At 31.5% G+C, this 22,477-nt stretch overlaps 1 protein-coding gene across 2 annotated transcripts in view; it reads left to right on the top strand.

Moving 5' to 3' along the window:
• Positions 1–1,383: 1,383 nt before the first annotated feature.
• LOC145246618 (beta-hexosaminidase-like) overlaps positions 1,384–22,477 on the top strand; it is a 113,727-nt gene continuing 92,633 nt past the window's right edge. For both annotated transcript variants that reach the window (XM_080108288.1, XM_080108287.1), the window contains exon 1: positions 1,384–2,245. In XM_080108288.1, the coding sequence (XP_079964414.1) occupies positions 2,197–2,245 (49 nt within the window). In that variant the 5' untranslated portion in view covers positions 1,384–2,196. The remainder of the gene's footprint in view (positions 2,246–22,477) is intronic.

The raw sequence follows: 22,477 nt of genomic DNA on the forward strand, positions 1-22,477 counted from the left end.
ATGTATTTTTAATTTCATGATTACAATTATTTTCCTATTGGTTACATGTGAACCATATACTCGTCCCATAAGCCATATAAAACTTTTTTGTTTTTTGTCGTTTTTTTTTTTGTTTTTTTTTTCATAAATCATATAAAATTATTTTTTCCCCAATTTTATATCGCATAATTTGGGGGAAACACTTTCATTAGAATTTGTTGGCCCTTAAATAAAACAAATAACGACGACTTTAAAACAATTTTTAACAAATTCATTTTTAAACTTTTAAAGCTAAAAAGAATTGATTTAAAAAATTTAGATTTTTTCAATGAAAATTCAACACATGACACATTGTTTTGTTTTGTTTTTCTGAATATTTTTTGGATATAAATCATAATGTATTTTAATAATATATTTTAATATAAATCATAATATATTTTAATATAAATCATATTTTAATATAAATCATAATATATTTTAATAATATATTTTAATATAAATCATAATATATTTTAATATAAATCATATTTTAATATAAATCATAATATATTTTAATATAAATCATAATATATTTTAATATAAATCATAATATATTTTAATATAAATCATATTTTAATATAAATCATAATGTATTTTAATATAAATCATAATATATTTTAATATAAATCATATTTTACTATAAATCATAATATATTTTAATATAAATCATAATATATTTTAATATAAATCATATTTTAATATAAATCATAATATATTTTAATATAAATCATAATATATTTTAATATAAATCATAAATGTACAGATGTAAATTCACTTACACATTTTTTTTTATTTTAGAAAGTATCTATAATAAAATAAATAAACTTACAATGTCCTCTCAACATGCTTTATTTTTTAATTATAAAATAAAATAACCAATTTGAGACCGTAAACAGACAGCCATGTTTGGTTATTTTTAAATTTTGGAGAGGAAATAGTTTTAATGATTTTTAACTGATAAAGGGAGGTAATACGTTTTTTATTAATTAATATTTGCGATGATGATGTTGTTGTTGTTGTTGTTGTTGTTGTTGTGTGTGTGTGTGTGTGTGTGTGTGTGTGTGTGTGTGTGTGTGTGCCACTGTACGTCCAGTGGCACACACACACACATCATGTGCTACCCACATCAGCATTATGTAGCACAAGGCCGGAAAGTTGGAACCCCGCAGGCTCCCCTAAAGAAGGGGCACTCCTGCAATTTTAAAAATTGCCTGAGTAACCCCGTCGGCATTAAACAATGCTGCTATGAACTGGCGAATCAAATTAATTTACGTTCTGCTACCAACCAATCAGAAACCAGAATTGCTTCATAAATACTAAACCTTTTCTGTAACAGCTTCGCATGTTTTCTTCGTGTCAACACGTGAAGAATCTTTTGTTCTGTCTACTGAGAACCAGTCACCTCCAGGACTTGTGTAGAACAACTGACCATTGGAAACTGTTTTGTCTACTGAAAAATAGTAACCTTCAGGACTTGTGCTGAACAACTAACCATCGGAAACTGCTGAAACAAAACATGGCTTACAGCTCTAGACTACAATAGTAGTAATATTAATAATAAGGCTACACAAGTGGAATTGTTGTTATCAAGTGATCAGATGTGACTCTCGTCCATTTACATACCTTACGCACCTTGCTTACTGCGATATTTTTAACCCGGTTCGTTTTTAACGACACAGGTTAAGCAAAATTCTGGTAATATTATCTCAAGCACAGACAATTCTTTTCTTTTTTTCTGATCGCAAACGTGCAGCATTTTTCTCTGTAATTTCCTACGGATCAAGTTCCTTTATCATTTATAATATCTTGCGATATTTCTTGTTTTGTTTTCTTATAATTTTCTCATGTATTCAAACAGGCAAAATAACGTTGATAACAAAAGAAATAAAATAGTGCAGATATGTCCTAGTGAAATCTTGTTCACGTCTTGTCTGGCCGTGCTTCTTATCCTACCGCTACGTCTTTTTCTTTCTTTTTTTTTCTTCCCTTCCTTTCTTTTACCTGTGGGGTGGCGGCGTTTGTATAAACACTAGCGACAATTGCACTTGTGGAAAGATAGGCAAAAGAGGTGTCAGTGGATGTAGTTGTGCGTAGACGCTCTGTCTTTGTCGTCACTTATAAGTTCATAACCGCAATCCCATTTGGTTCTATCGTAATTTTTCACATCGGCAAGAAGTCATGGCCCTTCTTGTGGTCACTTTTTCTTGCGCATTGGTCATCTTCGGCGGTAAGTGAATTTTTATTTCAAATTCACACACACACACACACACACACACACACACACACACACACACACACACATATATATATATATATATATATATATATATATATATATATATATATATATATATATATATATATATGCGAGGGTCGTTCCAAAATTAATGCATCCTATTTTTTAACTAAAAATGTTGAAGAGCTACGAAAACCGAGTGTTGTACCCTTAAGACGAGCAATTTTGTACACCAAACTTTTTTCTACATAGTCACCACCATTCTCAATGCACGTTTGCCAGCGATGTGGTGGTGGCTGTGCATGGTTTGTCATCCACATCTCTGTCGCTACTCTGAAATTGACGAACTCGTCTCCTAATTGTGCTGACATAAACTGCATCAGGCGCTGGTGAATGTTGATCGGTTCATTTTTTTTAAATTATTATTTGAATGAACGAATTCAATGATGCATTTCTACTTCTGACGCACGTCCATGACAAGAGTCGCTTTCTTAAAGTCTCACACTGTCAATACCTTCAACAGAGAGATGAAACTTTCAGGTCGTGAATACATAGGAATAAAAATAGGAGGCATTACTTTTTAGATCTCCCTTCATTAGTATATATATATATATATATATATATATATATATATATATATATATATATATATATATATATATATATTACCCTTCACCAGACCATTCATTCACGTGAAATCACTTTTTTCTTCCCTCTATTTCCTCTGCTTCACTATTTTTTACCAAGTAATATCTATGACTTGTAGTTTCATTAAATACCTTTGCAAGCAAAATCCGATCCCACATTTTGTTAATCCCTACCTTCTGATGAGAATGAAAGTACTTCTTCGAAATTCCGCGAATTAAGGACTATCCACTTATTTTGTACTTCCTTTTAAAATTAAATATGTTTTTAACTCTTTTTCAAAGCGTTTTTAACATGTTTTATTAACTACTTGTTCTTATATGTGTGTGTGTGTGTGTGTGTGTGTGTGTGTGTGTGTGTGTGTGTAAACTTTTTTTTAAGTCCATACAAAAGTTTATTTAATAGCTCAATAGTGAACAATACAAGGAGATTTAATCTGATATGTTCAATTTTTTAGATGAGGATTTTGATTATTTCTTCTTATTTTGATTGTTATTTTCACAATGTTTCAATCCATGTCTGAAAGGATCCGTGGCATAAAGTACTAGGTAAAATTCAGCTATAAGTGACACTTTTTCTGGAAGTTAACGGTTCAATCCCAAGTGCGGGCGATACTAAAAATTCTACACGGCCACGACTGACGGAACGAGGGCAAGCTACCCCCATGAACTGAGTAAAGGTTTCCGCTCGAAATTCCATGGAGATTCTCGAGTTCGCAGAAAGATTCCCGAGTTCGACGATGCACCTGACGAAGGTCGGAGGTTACGTCGGCAGAAACGTTGGGTGAAAATAACTCAAGATCAGAACAATATTCCGAGTCATTAAAATAAAATAACTTTAATATTTCATAATCATTCTGCAAACATTGTATATTTAATCCAAAAATATTTTATCATCCCGCAGTTTTCAGAAAATATAAACTCTTATCAGTCCCAAAATATAAACACACACACACACACACACACACACACACACACACACATATATATATATATATATATATATATATATATATATATATATATATATATATAGTTGTGTGCATATATATGTGTGTGTGTGTGGGTGGGTGTGTGTGTATGTGTATTGATGCTCCCTATCTTAGGTTGAGCATTTGGGAAGTGATATACAAATTACCATTAACGTATGAAGCGATGCTCTTTGTGTAATCAAATTGAGTTTACGTATTTGGACAATGTCAAAACAATGTTAATTCACTGCCCACATAGCAGCAGCAGCAGTATAGTACAGCAGTTAGAAGCTCCGACTGTCGTTTGGGCGATCGGATTTCGATCCTGGCTTGAGGTAGTTGCTTGTCTAGCCGCATTGATGATCTGTGACACATCAAAACAGTACTTTATGTGGCTGACTATATATATATATATATATATATATATATATATATATATATATATATATATATATATATATATATATAATTATATTTTACTATAATAATTAAATACCTACAAACACTAGTGTTTCATCCTTTGGAGAATCTTCAGTGCAGGGTGTCACGATTAACACCAGTCGAACGATTCGAACTCGGCAACACGAGACATCTCTGGCTCGATTAGCAAAAACCGAATCCATTCGGCTACTATCAACCGCGTGAAATAACGTTTAATTTAAACATTTTAACTTTAAATGTTCTTTACATCAGTCAGACAGTGATCTAATCGTTATACGATGATCTATGCATAAGAGCTAAATTGACCGACTTTAATTCAACTGAAATTATATATATATATATATATATATATATATATATTCTTAAAGATGCCACGTTAGAATAGACACTCATGTAGTTGTTCATTTTAAAAATGTTGGTCTCATGTACAATTGTTTCAGCACTGTATAACTAGTATTGCATTGGTGAGCTATCGAAAAGATAACTTTATGTTATTTATTTATGTTATTGCTATCCCAAGTAGTTAAATTGCATATATATATATATATATATATATATATATATATATATATATATATATATATATATATATATAAATTTATTGTTATATGAACAATTACCGAATTCTCAATTACAAGAACATAATAAAATTCGGAATTGAGAATTCGGTAATTGTTCATATAATAATTAATTTTAAGTCAGTATAAGATGACTTAATTTGTAATTTTCAAAATTACCAGTTTTTGTAATCGAGCATTCATATATTGTTTTAACAAAATCAAGACAAGAACGATTGGATTGATAGCAACAAGTAATGTATTTTCATTGTCCGTTATAATCGTTTCGCGACCATTCGGACAATTTCAAACCATATATCGTTGGAAAATATTTTTTAAGAACGGGCTCTCTTCAGACATTGAGAAAAACACTTTTTAATGAACAATATGGAATCCAATTTCATTTTTAGGAAAACTATGTGATAAAAAACTTAAATTTCCTCCTTCAGAGGTTTTTTTTTTTTTTTTTCAGTTTTTCGTTTGTTATGGATTATTTTATATCTATCTTATTTTGTATGTCTATTTTTAAATGGTTCAATCGATTATTCATTTATCCTTGCAATTAATTTAAGTTATTATTATTTTTCTCGAAGTTATTTATTTAAATTTTGTTTTTTTATTAATCTTCCCAATTCCGGACCTGATATTTTATGTTCCTGCCCTATTGTTTGGATTCTATGTTCGTTACTCATTGTGTCATTAATTTCAATTAAGGATTTAAGTTCTTAAATTCTTTTCCAACTATAAACATCTTATTTAACTCCACTATTTTTCCCTCCAATGGTTTTTGAATTTAAAACAAAAACATTATTTACTACGCTGGGAGTTTTCAAGTTTTATTGATATAAAACCAGTATTTATTAGTCCCCCACATTTATTTCTAAGATTGTTTCCGGTGTTGAATTTATATTGCTAATCTCTGTTAAGCTTTCACTTAAAAACAGTTTTTTTTTACATTTTCACCCTAAACAAGACATATTGCCACTTTGATTTAGGAGGCTACTTTCAGGGACCTAAGTTCCAGGGGAACTATGTAGGGAGTTTAGCAGCAAGATGTCTGTTCACATTACACTTGAACTTCTGCATGTCAGTACAGTTGGGGAAGCAGAAAACCGGAAGAGAATTCCAAACTCTTGCAGTTCTGGGGAAGAAGCTATTAGAGTAAAAGGCTTTCTTACATCTAGGGATCTCTACTGTGTAGGGGTGGGACTTTGCTGCTTGCCGGGTTTGTCGGGAGTATTTTCGTCGAAGGGGTACAAGTGCTTGTAGTTCGTCAGAACATCCACCATTAAAATACTTGTAAAACAGGCAGAGGGGTGTAACATTTCGTCGGTGATACAGGGGCTGAAGTTTAGATGACAATTCAGGACGTATTAGGTTTAATATATATATTATGTTTCTAGTGTTGAATTTATATTGCTAATCTCTGTTAAGCTTCGGATTTTTTTTCTAAATTTGACCCCTTTATCACATCTATTTTACTCTATTTTAACCCTGGCTTTTCACTTAAAAACATTTAAAACATATTCATTTACTTAAAACATTTATAACATATAAATTTACTTAAAACATTTATTACATATTAATTTACTTAAAACATTTATTACATATTAATTTACTTAAAACATTTATAACATATTAATTTACTTAAAACATTTATTACATATTAATTTACTTCAAACATTTATTACATATTAATTTACTTAAAACATTTATTACATATTAATTTACTTCAAACATTTATTACATATTAATTTACTTAAAACATTTATAACATATTAATTTACTTAAAACATTTATAACATATTAATTTACTTAAAACATTTATTACATATTAATTTACTTAAAACATTTATTACATATTAATTTACTTAAAACATTTATAACATATTAATTTACTAAAAACATTTATTACATATTAATTTACTTAAAACATTTATTACATATTAATTTACATAAAACATTTATTACATGTTAATTTACTTCAAACATTTATAACATATTAATTTACTTAAAACATTTATTACATATTAATTTACTTAAAACATTTATAACATGTTAATTTACTTAAAACATTTATTACATATTAATTTACTTAAAACATTTATTACATAATAATTTACGTAAAACATTTATAACATATTAATTTACTTAAAACATTTATTACATATTAATTTACTTAAAACATTTATAACATATTAATTCACTTAAAACATTTATAACATATTAATTTACTAAAAACATTTATTACATATTAATTTACTTAAAACATTTATAACATATTAATTTACTTAAAACATTTATTACATATTAATTTACTTAAAACATTTATAACATATTAATTTACTTAAAACATTTATTACATATTAATTTACTTAAAAATTTATTACATATTAATTTACTTAAAAATTTATTACATATTAATTTACTTAAAACATTCATTACATATTAATTTACTTAAAACATTTATAACATATTAATTCACTTTAAGCATTTATAACATATTAGGCTTAATTTATATATTGCGTATGTAAATTCTCGTTTCATGTTTATATTTTACCCTAAGTTTATTTTTTTTAATTATGTCAGTTAGGTTTTTGACGTAATGGCAGAAATTTATTCCTATGAAGACACCCTTGTATAGCATTCAGCCTTTTGTTTAATACTTCTTCTTTAGGATTCACTATATAATATACTTCCAGTAAACATAGACTGAACTTTTTTGATTTACCGAGTTTATACTTTCTACCCTTATCTACTATTGACCATTTTAATTCAAACTCTTTTCTTATTTTTATGTAGTTCCCTAACCCAATCATCTAATGCAGTTTTGTTCCTCTTTTTATTTCTAATATTAATTTTTGTCCCCCACCTCTATAATTATCCTCATCCCTATTAGTTTCATTCTCCGGTTCATTTTTGTATGATGCAACATGGTTTCTTAATCTTTTCTTAAAAAAGCAACCATCACTCCGAGATATACTTCTTACTATTATCAGACTTAATCTCACATTTGTACATTATTTCTGAGGTTAAGTATTTGCTTTCCAACGGACATTTGCTAAATGTTCTACAATTACAGTTTCTCTCTAAATTAATTTCTCCTAATACTGACTTATTGTTAGTCCTTATTTTGCTTATTTTCCTGTTATTAGAGCTTATTATAGTGTTGGATAAGTTGGCTGAGGTTGAGAAAGATAGTTTTACTGGGTTCTTATTAATTATTTTGCTTAATCTATTCTCAGGTAGGAAATTTTTTCCATTATTCTGTAAAATTCCTTATGTATATTGTTTTGGATATGCTCGCTAAACGGCGGATTAAACCAGACCTGTTTCTTGCGTCTGTTTGCCTTATTCCTTTCTAACTATGTTTATAATTTCAAATCCCAACTGAGTTACATCTGTTTCCTTTTCTACTAATTTAAGTGCTTTCTCTAACAGTATATTAAAGGGTAGTATGCATCAATGTCAAACATAATGAATTTACTTTTCTAATTTTTGGGGATTCTCTCGAACCACTATATCACTTCGCCCGAAGAAATCCAGAGGTTATGTTTTATTTTAGATTTTGAGATTGGTATAATCTCGTCTAGTATCTTTTTGTTGATATTGCCTAGGTCTGAAGCAGACGGTGCAATTCTTGTATGCTGAAAAGACATCGAAATCTCCAGGCAGCACTAGACAATCACACGACTAAACGAAGTGGATATCCTCGAGCGCAGCCACATTCGACCAGGAGATTTCTGATGGCGCAAACAGCTCTGCTTTTAAACTCGATGCCCTTCACATTAAGACTCGCAAGATACAAGGCAATGATTGCTGACTTTTTACTGTGATGCACAAACTTAACTTTCTTAGAGATGAAGACGTCGAAGGTATGGCCGAAACTGTCAGTCGGCAGTTCGGGCGTAATTCGCCCTATTCCGCCACGCCTCTCCTCGATATCCACAGGGAAAATCAGTTTTAATATTCCAAAAAAAGACAGGAGTGAATGCAAATCGGTACAATTTACTGATAGCTTTCTCAATGACCGGTGCTCATTTTCGATTAGTTTTAAACCGGATATTAGCCCATTGGCGGTTTCTATCATGCGTCAAAGTGATTTAGTGTGGCTACTTTTGCCTTGCCGCACGAATGTGGTCATTAAAGAGGCGTCTCTGAAATTTGGGAAGGGTGTTGAGATCGCCTTTCACAACGCGTATCAACTAAGATGTGTGTTTGTATTTAATCATTCTAGTCGTGCAAAACGTGTATGTTATTGAGAAACTCGAAATGTTTAAGGAAACAATGGTAACATCACGGCGTACATATCTTATAACAGTAAAATCTATTTTGCGAATTAAGTGTTTTTGAAATGAAAAATTTTATTCTGAGGTTCTTTAATGGGGAAGCATATTTTATTTGATTTTTATAAAGTGTGGACAATCGGTGTTGTTGGATACAGTGTAGTGCTAAACTCGTTCCTTTCGACTGATAGTATAATTACGGTGCTTGAAATGAACGTGACCCGTTTTTAAGTAGCTTCACGTGTATCTTTCTACGATTGTGTTTAGTTTATGTGATTATTATATGTTCAGAAATACTTTTCATGTTTTTTCTATTCCTTGGGAATTTTCACAGGCCGAACAAACGTTATGATGAAGCTTCACAGTTTCATGTGATATTATCGACTACCATTCATATTTTACAATGCCGTACACTTGATTATTATATCAAAACTTTTTTCTATTAGTTTGGTTGCTGGCTTTACGGCATATCAATCATTTCGGTTATTTAATGCTGAAGCTGATCATATTTTTTTTTTGTAAACGGTTTTATACTTTAAGTTTTTTATATCTTCAAATATCTATTCGTAGTATTTGACTTGGTTGTTTTGTTTTACTACATATCGACTCTTTTCTGATCACTTAATGCCGAATCTGGTCTTTTTAATAAAGGTTATATGTTTAAAGCTCTTTATATCTTTAAATATTTATTCATGGTGCTCGGTTTTATTGTTTTCGAAAGTAAAATTGCTTTTCTTTTTGGATTTGAGAAAGTTGACGTAACTTTCACTCACTCAAAGATATCTACTTCCACTCTCCCATCAGTCACCGGAAATTCTTTTTTTTTCTTTTCTTTTAGTATTGTCTGCACTAAGGATTGAACCTTCAACCTCCAGAAATGTGTCAATTATAATTGAACCAAATAAGTACTTTATCCATTACGCCACAGGTGCTTACAGACAAATGACACTTAAGATGAGAACAGTAGTCTGAATTTTATTTTTATGGGAATCGCTTTAGACAGGGCGTGAAGCTACTTGATGTAAGTAGCTAAAAAAGAACAAAATCCAAATGCTACGAATCAGTAATTTATTCCTTTTTTTATACAAACGTACACATACATGCACGACCATACACATAATGCATATATTGACAGCCATTTTCGGGGGCGAGCCGTTTCAATATAATCCTGGCCACAACATGCTAATCTCAGCATTATACTATTCTCATATCCTCACGTTTTGAAGCTGGAAAGAAGCTTTCAATTTTTTAAAAAAGCAACTCGTTCAACAAGTTAGTACAACAAGCATCACGCATTTGAACAGATTTGTATTCATTGCTATGAAAACATTGCCCTGTAAGAAAACGTTTGTCTATTAAGTAAATATTAAATAAAACGTTCGTAGTTACCTAGCAAACGTTTACATTTATTTTATGTGTGTCATGTACTTTCGTCTCCCGCTCTAAAGGCAAACCCAGAGTGAACTTATAAATAAGAAAAATATAAGACATCCTTTTGGAATCGAGATTTAAGAAATAAGCAATGAAATAGCAATCACCCTTTATTTTTCATCTAATTTAGGTCGCTGTAACTTATCGTTATTAGACAACTCCTCAACAAGATAATTGTTGGATAACACATATCAATAAGAAGCAACATCACGCACGGCCATTTGAAATACATTTTAGGAATTTATATTGAAGCTTCTAAAGAAAAGAAGAGCTACTTAAGAAATAATGATTTTGTACTCCAATACAATAAAACAGTGACTGTTGGTATTCATAGCCGGAAATTATCCCACTATATAAAAAAAAACATCGTTCCACGGGCAAGTGAACAAGTGAAAACAGCTTTCCTTTTTTAAAAAAAAAAAAAAAAGAAACTTAGTAGATGGAAAAGAAGTATATATTTGTTTTGAATGTCGACTGTTTTATTTTGAATCGCTCATTATAAACTATATATATATATATATATATGTATATATATATAATTTATTATATATATATATATATATATATATATAATTTATTATATATATATATATATATATATATATATATATATATAATTTATTATATATTATAAAAAAAAATGCAGACAACAAGCCTTGTAATGAAAAACAACATTTCGCGGTCAAGTGACCTGATGGAAAGGACCAATGTAGTTTACAAATTTAGCTGCCCAATAGGGGAGTGTATCTCCAATATTAGAAGCTACATTGGTTCAACAACTAACACATTGTCACGAAGATTGACTCCCCACCTCTCTGACTCTAGCTCCATATCACAACATTTGAAGGGATAAGGTTGCCATCATTCGGAATTTCGAAGACTTATGGTAGAAAATACAAGAGTATTGCAGAGTGAGAGAAATGTAAATAGGCTAAGAATACTCGAAGCATTGTACATTAGAACAAAGAAGCCTCAGATAAATAATATTAATTATGAGGGCAGCCGAAACGTTTTGAAATATTTGGGATAAATTTGGAATATGTGTGTGTGTGTATAAATATAATCAATATATATATATATATATATATATATATAAATGTCCGTCCACCTAACTTGTAACAAGCTACCACGTGACTATGAAAAAATGTATATATATGTAATTTAAAAAACAATTTCTATATTTACTTCTACAATATGCCTTAGGGTGATAGAAGTGCTTCTGTCGAAAGCGCTCGCAATAAGGATCCAACTTATACAATTTCGAGAAGAACACAAAAATGACTATTCGGAGATTGGAGAAGATAAAAAGGAAAATTGTAAAACAGAATAACTCCGTACTATTCAATAATATTTGTCTAAATGAGAAGATGCTGCCTAAATATTCACAATATATATATATATATATATATATATATATATATATATATATATATACATATATATATATATCAGTATTATTTATTTAATATTAAAATATCTATTTTATTTAAATATTTTTAAATATTTTACGTACATAAAATATTTCAAAAATATTTAGATAAAATATATATATACTAAAAAAAGTAACAAATAAATACGTTCCATAAAATATAAAGGAGCGACGCCAAAACAGAAACAAAAAACGTGAAGATGACCTCTTCACTGATTAGAAAGCGAAAATCAAATACAAATAAGCAACTGATTATATCGCCAATAAAAATAACAACAACAAATATATATTATTTATGTTATCGCTTTTTATCATTATTATTATTATTACTAAATTTGTTACAATCATTACTAAAATTGTTCCGATTATTTATATTTTTACTATTATTATTATTATTATTATTATTATTATTATTATTATTATTATTATTATTATTATGTTTATCATTATTGTTAGGGATAACATTATTATTAATATAATAATAATAATAATAATAATAATAATAATAATAATAATAATTATTATCATTATTATTATTATCATCATCATTGACATTAATATTACTATTATTAGCATTACATTACATTTGTTATTATTATTGTTGTTGTTGTTGGTGTTGTTCTTCTTATTATTATTATTTTGTCATCATTATCATTATCATCATGATTTTTCGACAGCCTAATAATTACTAATAAACTAAGATTTTTCCATGTTTAAAACATTCTGATCTTTACTCCCCGCCCTTTTAATATTGACATAGAATTGCAACACTTTGCAGAAAGAATTGTTTTGGTCTGCCTAGACAATATCCGGTTAAAGTAATACAAACTTTCACGCGCTAACCTCTTTTTTTTTTAGCCTGATCTTAATTTTCTTTTTTATTATTAGTTTGAAATCACCTTTTCTAATTAAGCCAGCGATGAAAGATGACGTGTTGTTTTTCTGTTCTTTTTATTTCTCCATCCCACTCGAATGGAAACCAACTTTTCTTTAGACTATTGCACTGTCAGAAAAAAACAATTTCAATTATTTCAGCTGTTTTGAAAACATTCCAATCGGACCATTAACATTACACTGGATGTAATTTTGGACTTCATTCTCTCTAAAGAATTATTTTCGCCTTTCGAATTACCTTGAGAGAATCTCCATGCAAGCTGAAAATGCGCAGTTTTATTTTATTTTTATTTTTTTTTTTACATATCCAACATTTTTCACTTGTTTTTCTTGGCAATTTATAACTATAATGAATTGCGGTTTCACTTAATACCACAACCAGCAAATTCTAGCATTGCTACAAATATAATTTGCTGATTTCTTTATGTCCTCTGATGAGAGGAATAGCAAGAATAGCATTCTTTGAAACTTCGCGGAATAAGGACTTTGTAAATTGTTTTTGAAGTATTCAGTTGAACAATAAATTTTTATTGTAAATTTCAACTTACAGTTTTAATTTTTTTCTCTTATATATATATATATATATATATATATATATATATATATATATATATATATATATATATATTCATCCACATACTGTACTGTTTTGTTGTATCACAGCTCAACAGTATGGCTAGACAAGCCACAACCTAAAGCCAAGATTGAAATCCGACCGCCCAAATGACAGTCGGAGCTTCTAACCGTTGCGCTATTCGGATGCTGTTGTACGGGCAGTGAATGAACAATGTTTTGGCATTGTCCAAATGCCTAAGCTTAATTTGTTTACACAAAGAGCATCGCTTAATATCCTAATGGTAGTTTGTATATATATCAATATGCTCAACCATGGATAGGGAGCATTATAGTCATCCACACACAGTACTGTTTCGCTGTATCACAGCTCATCAGTGGGGCTAGGTAAGCAACTCCGTCAAGCCAGAATCGAAACTTGACCGCCCAAATGACAGTCGGAGCCTTACACATAAAATATACACATACCATATCCATATAAACAAACATACACACCTAAAAAACGAAAAAGCATGTGCGTGTGGTCGTGTGTGCGTGTTCACTTTAGGGGGGTCGATCCCTTATTTTTTTTTGGTTAGTCTTGATCCACTTTTCAAGTGGTTGCCTTAATCCACTTTTCCAGTGGCTGCTTTGATCCACTTTTCAAGTGGTTGCTTTGATCCACTTTTCAAATGGCTGCTTTGATCCACTTTTCAAGTGGTTGTTTTGATCCACTTTTCAAATGGTTGTTTTGATCCACTTTTCAAATGGTTGTTTTGATCCACTTTTCAAATGGTTGTTTTGATCCACTTTTCAAATGGTTGTTTTGATTCATTTTTCAAGCTTTGAGTAGTGGTAGCAAAACAGTAATATTTTCTTTTGATCAAGAGTCAATGGCCTGGCTTTTAACCCTCTTATTTTTTTGTTTCTTATTGCCAAATATAATAGGGATATGTCATGGGTGGATTGTAATTTCCAGAAACTCGAAGGTTTTTTTTATACCATTGTTTACCTCTTCCCGTCTATTGTTACACGTGTGGAGGAGATCTTTTTATCTTGGGAACCGGCTTGCCAGGATGTGATTTTACTTTTCTTCACATTTTTGTATATGATTCTTCATTGTCAACGTTTTTTTTTTTTAATTTATTATTCAAGTCGCCCTTAATTAATAAAGAGAGTGCCCCGTCCGCACTCTGGGGACGTGCTGGATGGCTTGGGGAAACAGCACACAAAGTTGTTGTTTTTTTAATATTTGGTCAGGGTTTACTTCTCATGAAAAGTATCCTCATATCAGAGTCTCTGCAAACACTCATCTAGTAGACATTCAAATTCTGTATTTGTGTACGTAAACAAACGTTAAACGATAGGACCTAATCGCAAACTCCATCCTTAACAATTAAAGATGTGCAAACATTAACTAAATTTATCAATCCAATACTAAGAACAAATAAATTATTTAAAAACAATCTATTATAAGATATGTAATATAATCATACCGAAACAAATTATATTACAACACACGCACACTCGTACACACACGCTCACACACACAAACACACACACACACACACATATATATATATATATACATATATATATATATATATATATACCTGTTGTTGCTTATTTACCTGCAACTAATAACCTCCATTACACTGGACTTTTTTCTTTATATACGGTTGGTTGTTTATTTTTGTCTGAATGTTGAACTCTAAATAAACTGTTCGCATGAACTGTTTTCCATATTTATATTCTTATGTTTTTTACGTTTTGTGATTAAAACTCATAAAACTTTTACTTTCATCCTATTCAGCAACCAGCAAATACATAGAAATGTTAATTTTTTTAAGGGTGACTATCTGATTATTTTGCTAACAGTTTTTCCTCTGATGAGAAGATTAGCATTCTTTAAACCTCTGCAGATTAAGGATTACCTAGCACACTAGTTTTCGAGTATGCTGTCGAATAATAAAAACTAATTGTAAACTTCTACTTTATAGCTCTGTTCTTACTATTATTCATATATATATATATATATATATATATATATATATATATATATATATGTATATATATATGTAGAAAAACACTTATACGCACGTACACAAGTAATGCATACGCACACAAACGGATATGGGTCGAATATGTGTGATAATATAGAATTGAATAATATATATTACCGAACAAAAATTATCTGAACACAAATTATAATTACGCATAAATATATATATACGACTATATATATATATATATATATATATATATATATATATATATATATATATATATATATATACGTATGTATTTATATATATGTATTTATATATATACGTATATATATATATAAATACATACGTATAAATACATGCGTATATATATATGTGCATATATATATGCATATATATATATACATATATATACGCATGTATTTATATATATACGTATGTATTTATATATATATATACGTATGTATTTATATATATACGCATGTGTTTATATATATATATATACGTATGCATTTATATATACGTATGTATTTATATATATATATACGTATGTATTTATATATATACATATATATATACATATATATATACACACACATACATGTAACAAACACATCCTATACACCCATATAGTAACACATATACACATCAAACATCCATATGCAAATAATCACTAACATGTGCTAAAGAATATATACTTTATATCCCTGCTAATACGTGAACTCTACACTATCTAAAACCTGAGGCAGATATTATCTCTCGTGTTTACTGACATTTTTATTTATAAATTAAAATTCACTCTCATTATTTTATATTTTGATCTTGCTAGCGATGTATTTTAAAGACTACGTTTTCTACTTAAAATGGGCGCTCCCTATACTTAATATATCGGTTTCTTTGAAAAGCAAGCAAAAGTCATTAGTGGAATAGTTTAGATCTGCACGAAAGCAAGCAGTTGGAATAGGTACTATTAGCAGAAATCAAAAGCGTTAGAGCGATTTTGTCCCTGGGAATACGAGTATGTCCAGAGTGCTTTTGCTGGAGAATTGGTACACGAAGCCCTCATCGTATATGAAACAGAAGAGTGTGAGGAAAAGTAGTCGACGATGTGCGATTATGATTTTTTTGTGATCTTTGAATCTTCATCTGTAAAATAGCTTTAGAGATTTTGCGTGTGACTCCCGCAACCAATTAACTAAAATTACGTTACATGATCATTCAGCATAATCATGTTTACACACCGGTTCCCGTCAGGTCACCGAAGTTAAGCAATGTTGAGCCTGTTTATCATTAAAATGGGTAACCAATTTGGGAATTCCAGGCGCTGTATGTAGGAGGACGTCGACACCTTCCTGCAAGTGTTGCAAAAACTTAACGTCGTCATCTCCCCTAACGGAGATATATATGCGACTGGAGACCGCTTGTAATTTCATATATATATGCGACTGGAGACCGCTTGTAATTTCATACTCCCATTAAACTTTCTCCTTTGGAGGAAGTCAGTTAAATCCGAATAGGGTTAGTGCCGACCGACACATGATCATTCTAACACAGGCTAAACCTTCACGTTTTTAACCAAATTGAGTATGCTTGTAGAAATGATTTCAATTTCATGAACGTGTCCATGAGCAGCATTAAGTGGGTTGCACTACACGTATCTCGAGTTGTAACTCACGTGCCGGGTCAGCAGTGGGCTTAACGTAACGGAAGGGAATACATATATAGGCATAAAGATCGGAAAGAAGGAGAGTAGAAGCAAATAGAAGAAAAAGGAAAAGACGCGTGGCAATTAGGAAGTTACATGCACGTGAATCTCTTCCTCTTACCCCTTCAAAAGCGAGCCGACCGATCTGGCAGCTGTTTCTAGTGTCGTGTATTGACAGCCAGTTGTGTCTAGTACCATGTATTGAGAGCCAGCTGTGTCTGGTGCCGTGTATTGAAAGTCAGCCGATGTGGAGGTCATTTAGATAGAACAACAACATTACACAGTTAACACATAAGGTGTCTTATAACCTTCGTTACTTTCAGTAATCCTTTTTTCACCACAAGTAATTCACAATCGACATTATTAGATCTTTATATTTTAATCGAAGACTGCGAGTAATTCTTGATGGTATCTCTTCATTTTTTCTCTACCAATGTCGGTGTTCTACATGGCTATTTCCAAGCCTAACACTGTTTCTTCTCTGTATCAATGATCTTCCTGTGAATAAAGAAATTCAGAATATTAACAACTATGCCGATGATATCACTCTCTATTCTCGTGTTGCTTCTCGCTCATCTCCCTCGGACCAGTTGAAATATATAGCTAGTCTAGAAGCTGACCTGGCTTTAGTTGTGAATTAGAGTATAAAATGGTTTAGTTTCGTTTAATCCTGTTAAAACTCAGCTCTTGTCTTTTAACTGTAGGCATGTTGATTTTCTTTCTGAGATTCTCATCGACGAGTCTGTTCTTGAGGAGAAATCAACTCATCAAATATTTCTTGTGGTTCATATATTAGATCCGCTGCTCTTTCTGTTTTTTTGTTGTTTTTTTTTTTTTTATAAAGTCGATTTGCTCTATCGCTCTAAACATTTTCTCACACCTGAGGCTTTCACGGCATGATAATGTTTGTTTTTTTATATATCTTATTTTTCCTTGGTTCAGTTTCTATTCAATATATACTAAATCATTTGTCACTTTCTGGCAGAGATTTATTGTACAGAGAACCCGCAACTGATAAATGAGTGGCGGATAAGATTTGCAACGTTTTCCATACGATCGGTAGGCAGGTTATTGATCTGTAGTTTTTTAGTGCTGATCCTTGCTCACTGTCGTTTATTCTTATTCATTCTGGTGCATCTGCTTTCGTTTATACATTTTGTCAATTATTTTGCTAATCCCCAACGGCCAGTTCAATTGCACTGTGGTTTACTATCATGTCCTTTGTTCACAGAGTCTACATTTACTATATTCATAAATTTTAGGAATGGGGATTGATAATTTTTATTAATTAGAAGTACTTTTCTCATCCTGGATGTTATTCCCACAGCGTTTCGGCCGATGTAACCTTTGACCTTCATCAGATGCATCTTGTCAACCACGTAAATTCTATGTCTAGCTCGGAAATCTGTACAGAATCTCGAACGGAACCTTTTATTTAATTCACGGGGGTAGCATGCTCTCGTTCTGTCAGCCATAACCGGATAAAAATTTAAATTAATTTTTAATTGTTTTTCAGTATCGCCTTTAGTGAAGACTGGCCCTGCAACCTCCAAAATAACTGCCATTTCGAACTAGTTTGTACTATTTTTATTTATTCTTATCTTAAGAAAAAGAAAGTCGGAGATTACATCGGCTGAAACGTTGTGAGAGCAGCAGCTAATATGAGAATAGTCATCCTAATAATCTAAATAATTGCCATCTTAAAAACGTGACATAAAAATAATTTCCCATGCTATATGAGAGTAGTTCCAAAAGTAAAGCCTCCTATTTTTTTAATTAAAAAAGTAAAATAGCTACGAAGACGGAAGTGGTACCATTAAAACGAGCGACCTCCAGAATTTATTTTTCTACGTAACCACCAGAATTATCAATGCACTTTCGACAACGATGGACGATTTCAAAAATAAAGCCCCCTAGTTTTTAATTACACAAAAAAAGTTGAAAAGCTATGAAGACGAGAGTAGTTCCATTAAAACGAGCGAACTTTTGTGCTCCAGAATTTATTCTTCTGCATAGTCCCTACAATTCTCAATGCATTTTTGCCAGAAATTGAATGACGCATATCTGCTTCTGACGGACATCCATCACAGAGGTTATTTTCTTAGAATCTCACACCGTCAATATTTGCAACAGATATGAAAGTTTCAGGCTATTAATGCATAATTTCAGTTATCATAAGAATGTAATTTTACTACCCTCTAATCCATTCATTCGGAATGAAAAAATAGGAGGCATCACTTTTGGAACCCATTTCATAATAAATTCCTATAAAAGTGAATAAGTACTGAAACTATTGTTAAAATTTTACAATGCATTGATATTTCATAGAATTTTTAAATAGTTTCATGTAAAAAATGTCTACTGTACTTTGGAGTAATTGCGCAAACTAGCTAAAAGTGCTCTTTTGACAATCACGCATATAAAGAGCATTTTTCTTTTTTTTTCTTTTTTTTTTTTTTTTTCAGTTGGAGCAATTACCCCTCGGATTTGGCGCAATTACCCCAAAGTACGATACGGTAAAAGTGCGCTGATCCAAATTGTAAAACACTCTTTTAGAAAAAAAAAAAAGTAACTCTGCAATAGCGTCCGAAATTCTCGTATGAAATTTTGTAAGAATCGTTAATTAAAATAGAGTTATCTCCCATGAACCAATGACGCCGATAGCAAAAGCGTTCCCGAATGAAAGTTATTATCATATTTGTGTAGCATTAAAGAAGAAACATTAAATAAACACCTTATGTTATTTTACATTTAAATAATCATAATTTAGGTACGAAAGGACTGTTTACAATTTGGATCAGCACACTTTTATCGCAGACATCTTTTTTGCATAAAAACATTTAGAACTTCTTTGAAAGATCAATTAATTATAAAATTTTATTATTTTCGGTACTTATTCATTTTAAGAAAACGCAACTTGTTTCCAATATTACGTCAGCTTATATTAAGAATGACGATGAATTCCCTGGAAAAGTTACTCTTCATGAATTGCAAGAAACGATTATATATATATTTGTCTGCCTATGATAAGCGTTTGCTATCCATATATATATATATATATATATATATATACATATATACATATATACATATATATATATATATATATATATATATATATATATATATATATATATATATATATATGGATAACAAACACTTATCATAGGCAGACAAATCTTCTGCATTAGGGGTATGTTTATAGGTCCCAGATTGGGTTCAATTTTCCTTTTTTTATACAAAAAAGGTTTGAAACAAATAAAACAACAATTATTTCCTGTGAGACAGGCGGATACAAAATAAACACAAAAATCGAACACAATAAGATCTGCAAGAGATAACGAAACAAACACTTTCAAATCATATAAAAATAAATTTATTAATGATAAGGGGAAAGAAAGATTTAACAAAAACAAATATATTCAAAGCTAATGGGATTGGGGAATATTTTTAACATACTAACTTAAAGAGAATCCTATAACAGAAAGACAAAAGGTAAGACAAAAGCTCCGCATAACCTCTTGTCTAGCTCCCCCTTACCGAAACTCTTAAAAAGAAATATGACGACAGTACAATCTAAAAATAAGCTTAAACCAGGATTAGGGACAAACAAATTCAACTTGCCTCCTCCCTTGAGGCTCTCATTCACAAATATCCGTGGGCTTAGAACTAACTTAGCTGATGTTGAAGCATTTCTCTTAACAAATACCCCGGATATCTTAGCACTAAGTGAGACTAACCTACACTCCTCCATTCCTTCTAACCACTTTAACATGCCTGGATATCTCCCACTCTGCCGTAAGGACTCTGACAGACATATGCACGGACTTGGAGTTTACATTCGTAATACCCTTCCCTTGACTAGAGAAACAAACCTAGAAACAGATGATCAAGCCTTTATGTGCTTTAGACTAAACGTGCAACACAGTATTAGCTACTATTATTTTCTCTACCGCTCTCCCTCGACTCAGGACTGCTCCATAATAAACAAAGTATCTGACAGCATAGACACGGCACTGTCCCTCGACACTAGCGCACAAATACATGTGTTTGGTGACTTTAATGTCCACCACAAAAACTGGCTTGGATTCTCTATTCACACAGATGCAGCGGGCAGCACAACCCATAGCTTCGCTATATCTCACTCCCTATCACAAATTGTTACGTTTCCAACCCGTTTCCCTGACCAGGAAGAACAACACGCATCACTTCTAGATCTGTTTTTGACCACAGTTCCCGATGACTGCATAACGAAGGCGCACAGCCCACTCGGGAACGCTGATCATGCAGTGATAATGGTTGAAATCGCCCTAAACTCTAGACCCAAAACTGAAGAGCCAGTGCTCAAAACAACGAGATATTATAAAAAGGCTGACTGGGAAGTCATCAGGGAACTAATTAGAGATTCTCCATGGAAAAATATTTTCTCTCTCCCTGCTGAACAATGTGCAAACGAGACCACTGACTGGTTCAAAACTGCAATCGAAGCGCATGTTCCCATGCGGAAATTTTATAGTAAGCCCCACTCTCCCCAATGGTTTACATCGACTTGTGCAACTGCCATTACTCAAAAGCAGCATGCATACCGTAGGTTTAACCGACATAAGTCCAGTTCAAACAGACTGAAGTATATAGAAGCTAGAAATAACGTTAAGAAAGAAATAGCGACAGCTAAGAGAGAATTTACGGAAACCACTAAAAAGCGCATCGAAGCACAAAAACTAGGAACTCGAGACTTCTGGAAAATCTACAACAGTGTAGTAAATAATGGGCAATCAACAATTCCCCCACTAACCAACAATCACGAGGTTGTCTCCTCAGCAACCGACAAGGCTAACATGCTTGCCAGTCGGTTTGCCTCAAACTCCACACTGGACCCTTCCAACCACCCCCTACCTGACTTTCCTATGCGGACAGACGCCACACTAGACGATCTGAAAACCACCCCTGCTCAGGTGCATGCTATCATAAAAAACCTTGACACCTCAAAAGCATGTGGACCCGATCCTATCCCAACTGTGCTATTAAAAAAGTGCTCAGCCGAAGTAGCTCCAGTTCTCTCCAAACTCTACAACAAATGTCTTAATGAAGCTTGCTTTCCGGGCTGTTGGAAAACTGCTTCTGTTGTACCAGTATTCAAGAATTCTGGCGAAAGGACAGACCCATCAAATTATCGCCCCATTAGCCTCCTCCCACTTTTTGCCAAAATATTTGAGACCATAATTAACCATGCTCTAGTCCATCATCTTACAGATGCTAAACTACTGACTGACAAACAATATGGATTTAGACAAGCCCGTTCCACAG

The sequence above is a fragment of the Euprymna scolopes genome, chromosome 24 (genome assembly GCF_053919585.1).
Source record: "Euprymna scolopes isolate OS-2025 chromosome 24, ASM5391958v1, whole genome shotgun sequence".
NCBI classification, from domain to species: Eukaryota; Metazoa; Mollusca; class Cephalopoda; order Sepiida; family Sepiolidae; genus Euprymna; species Euprymna scolopes.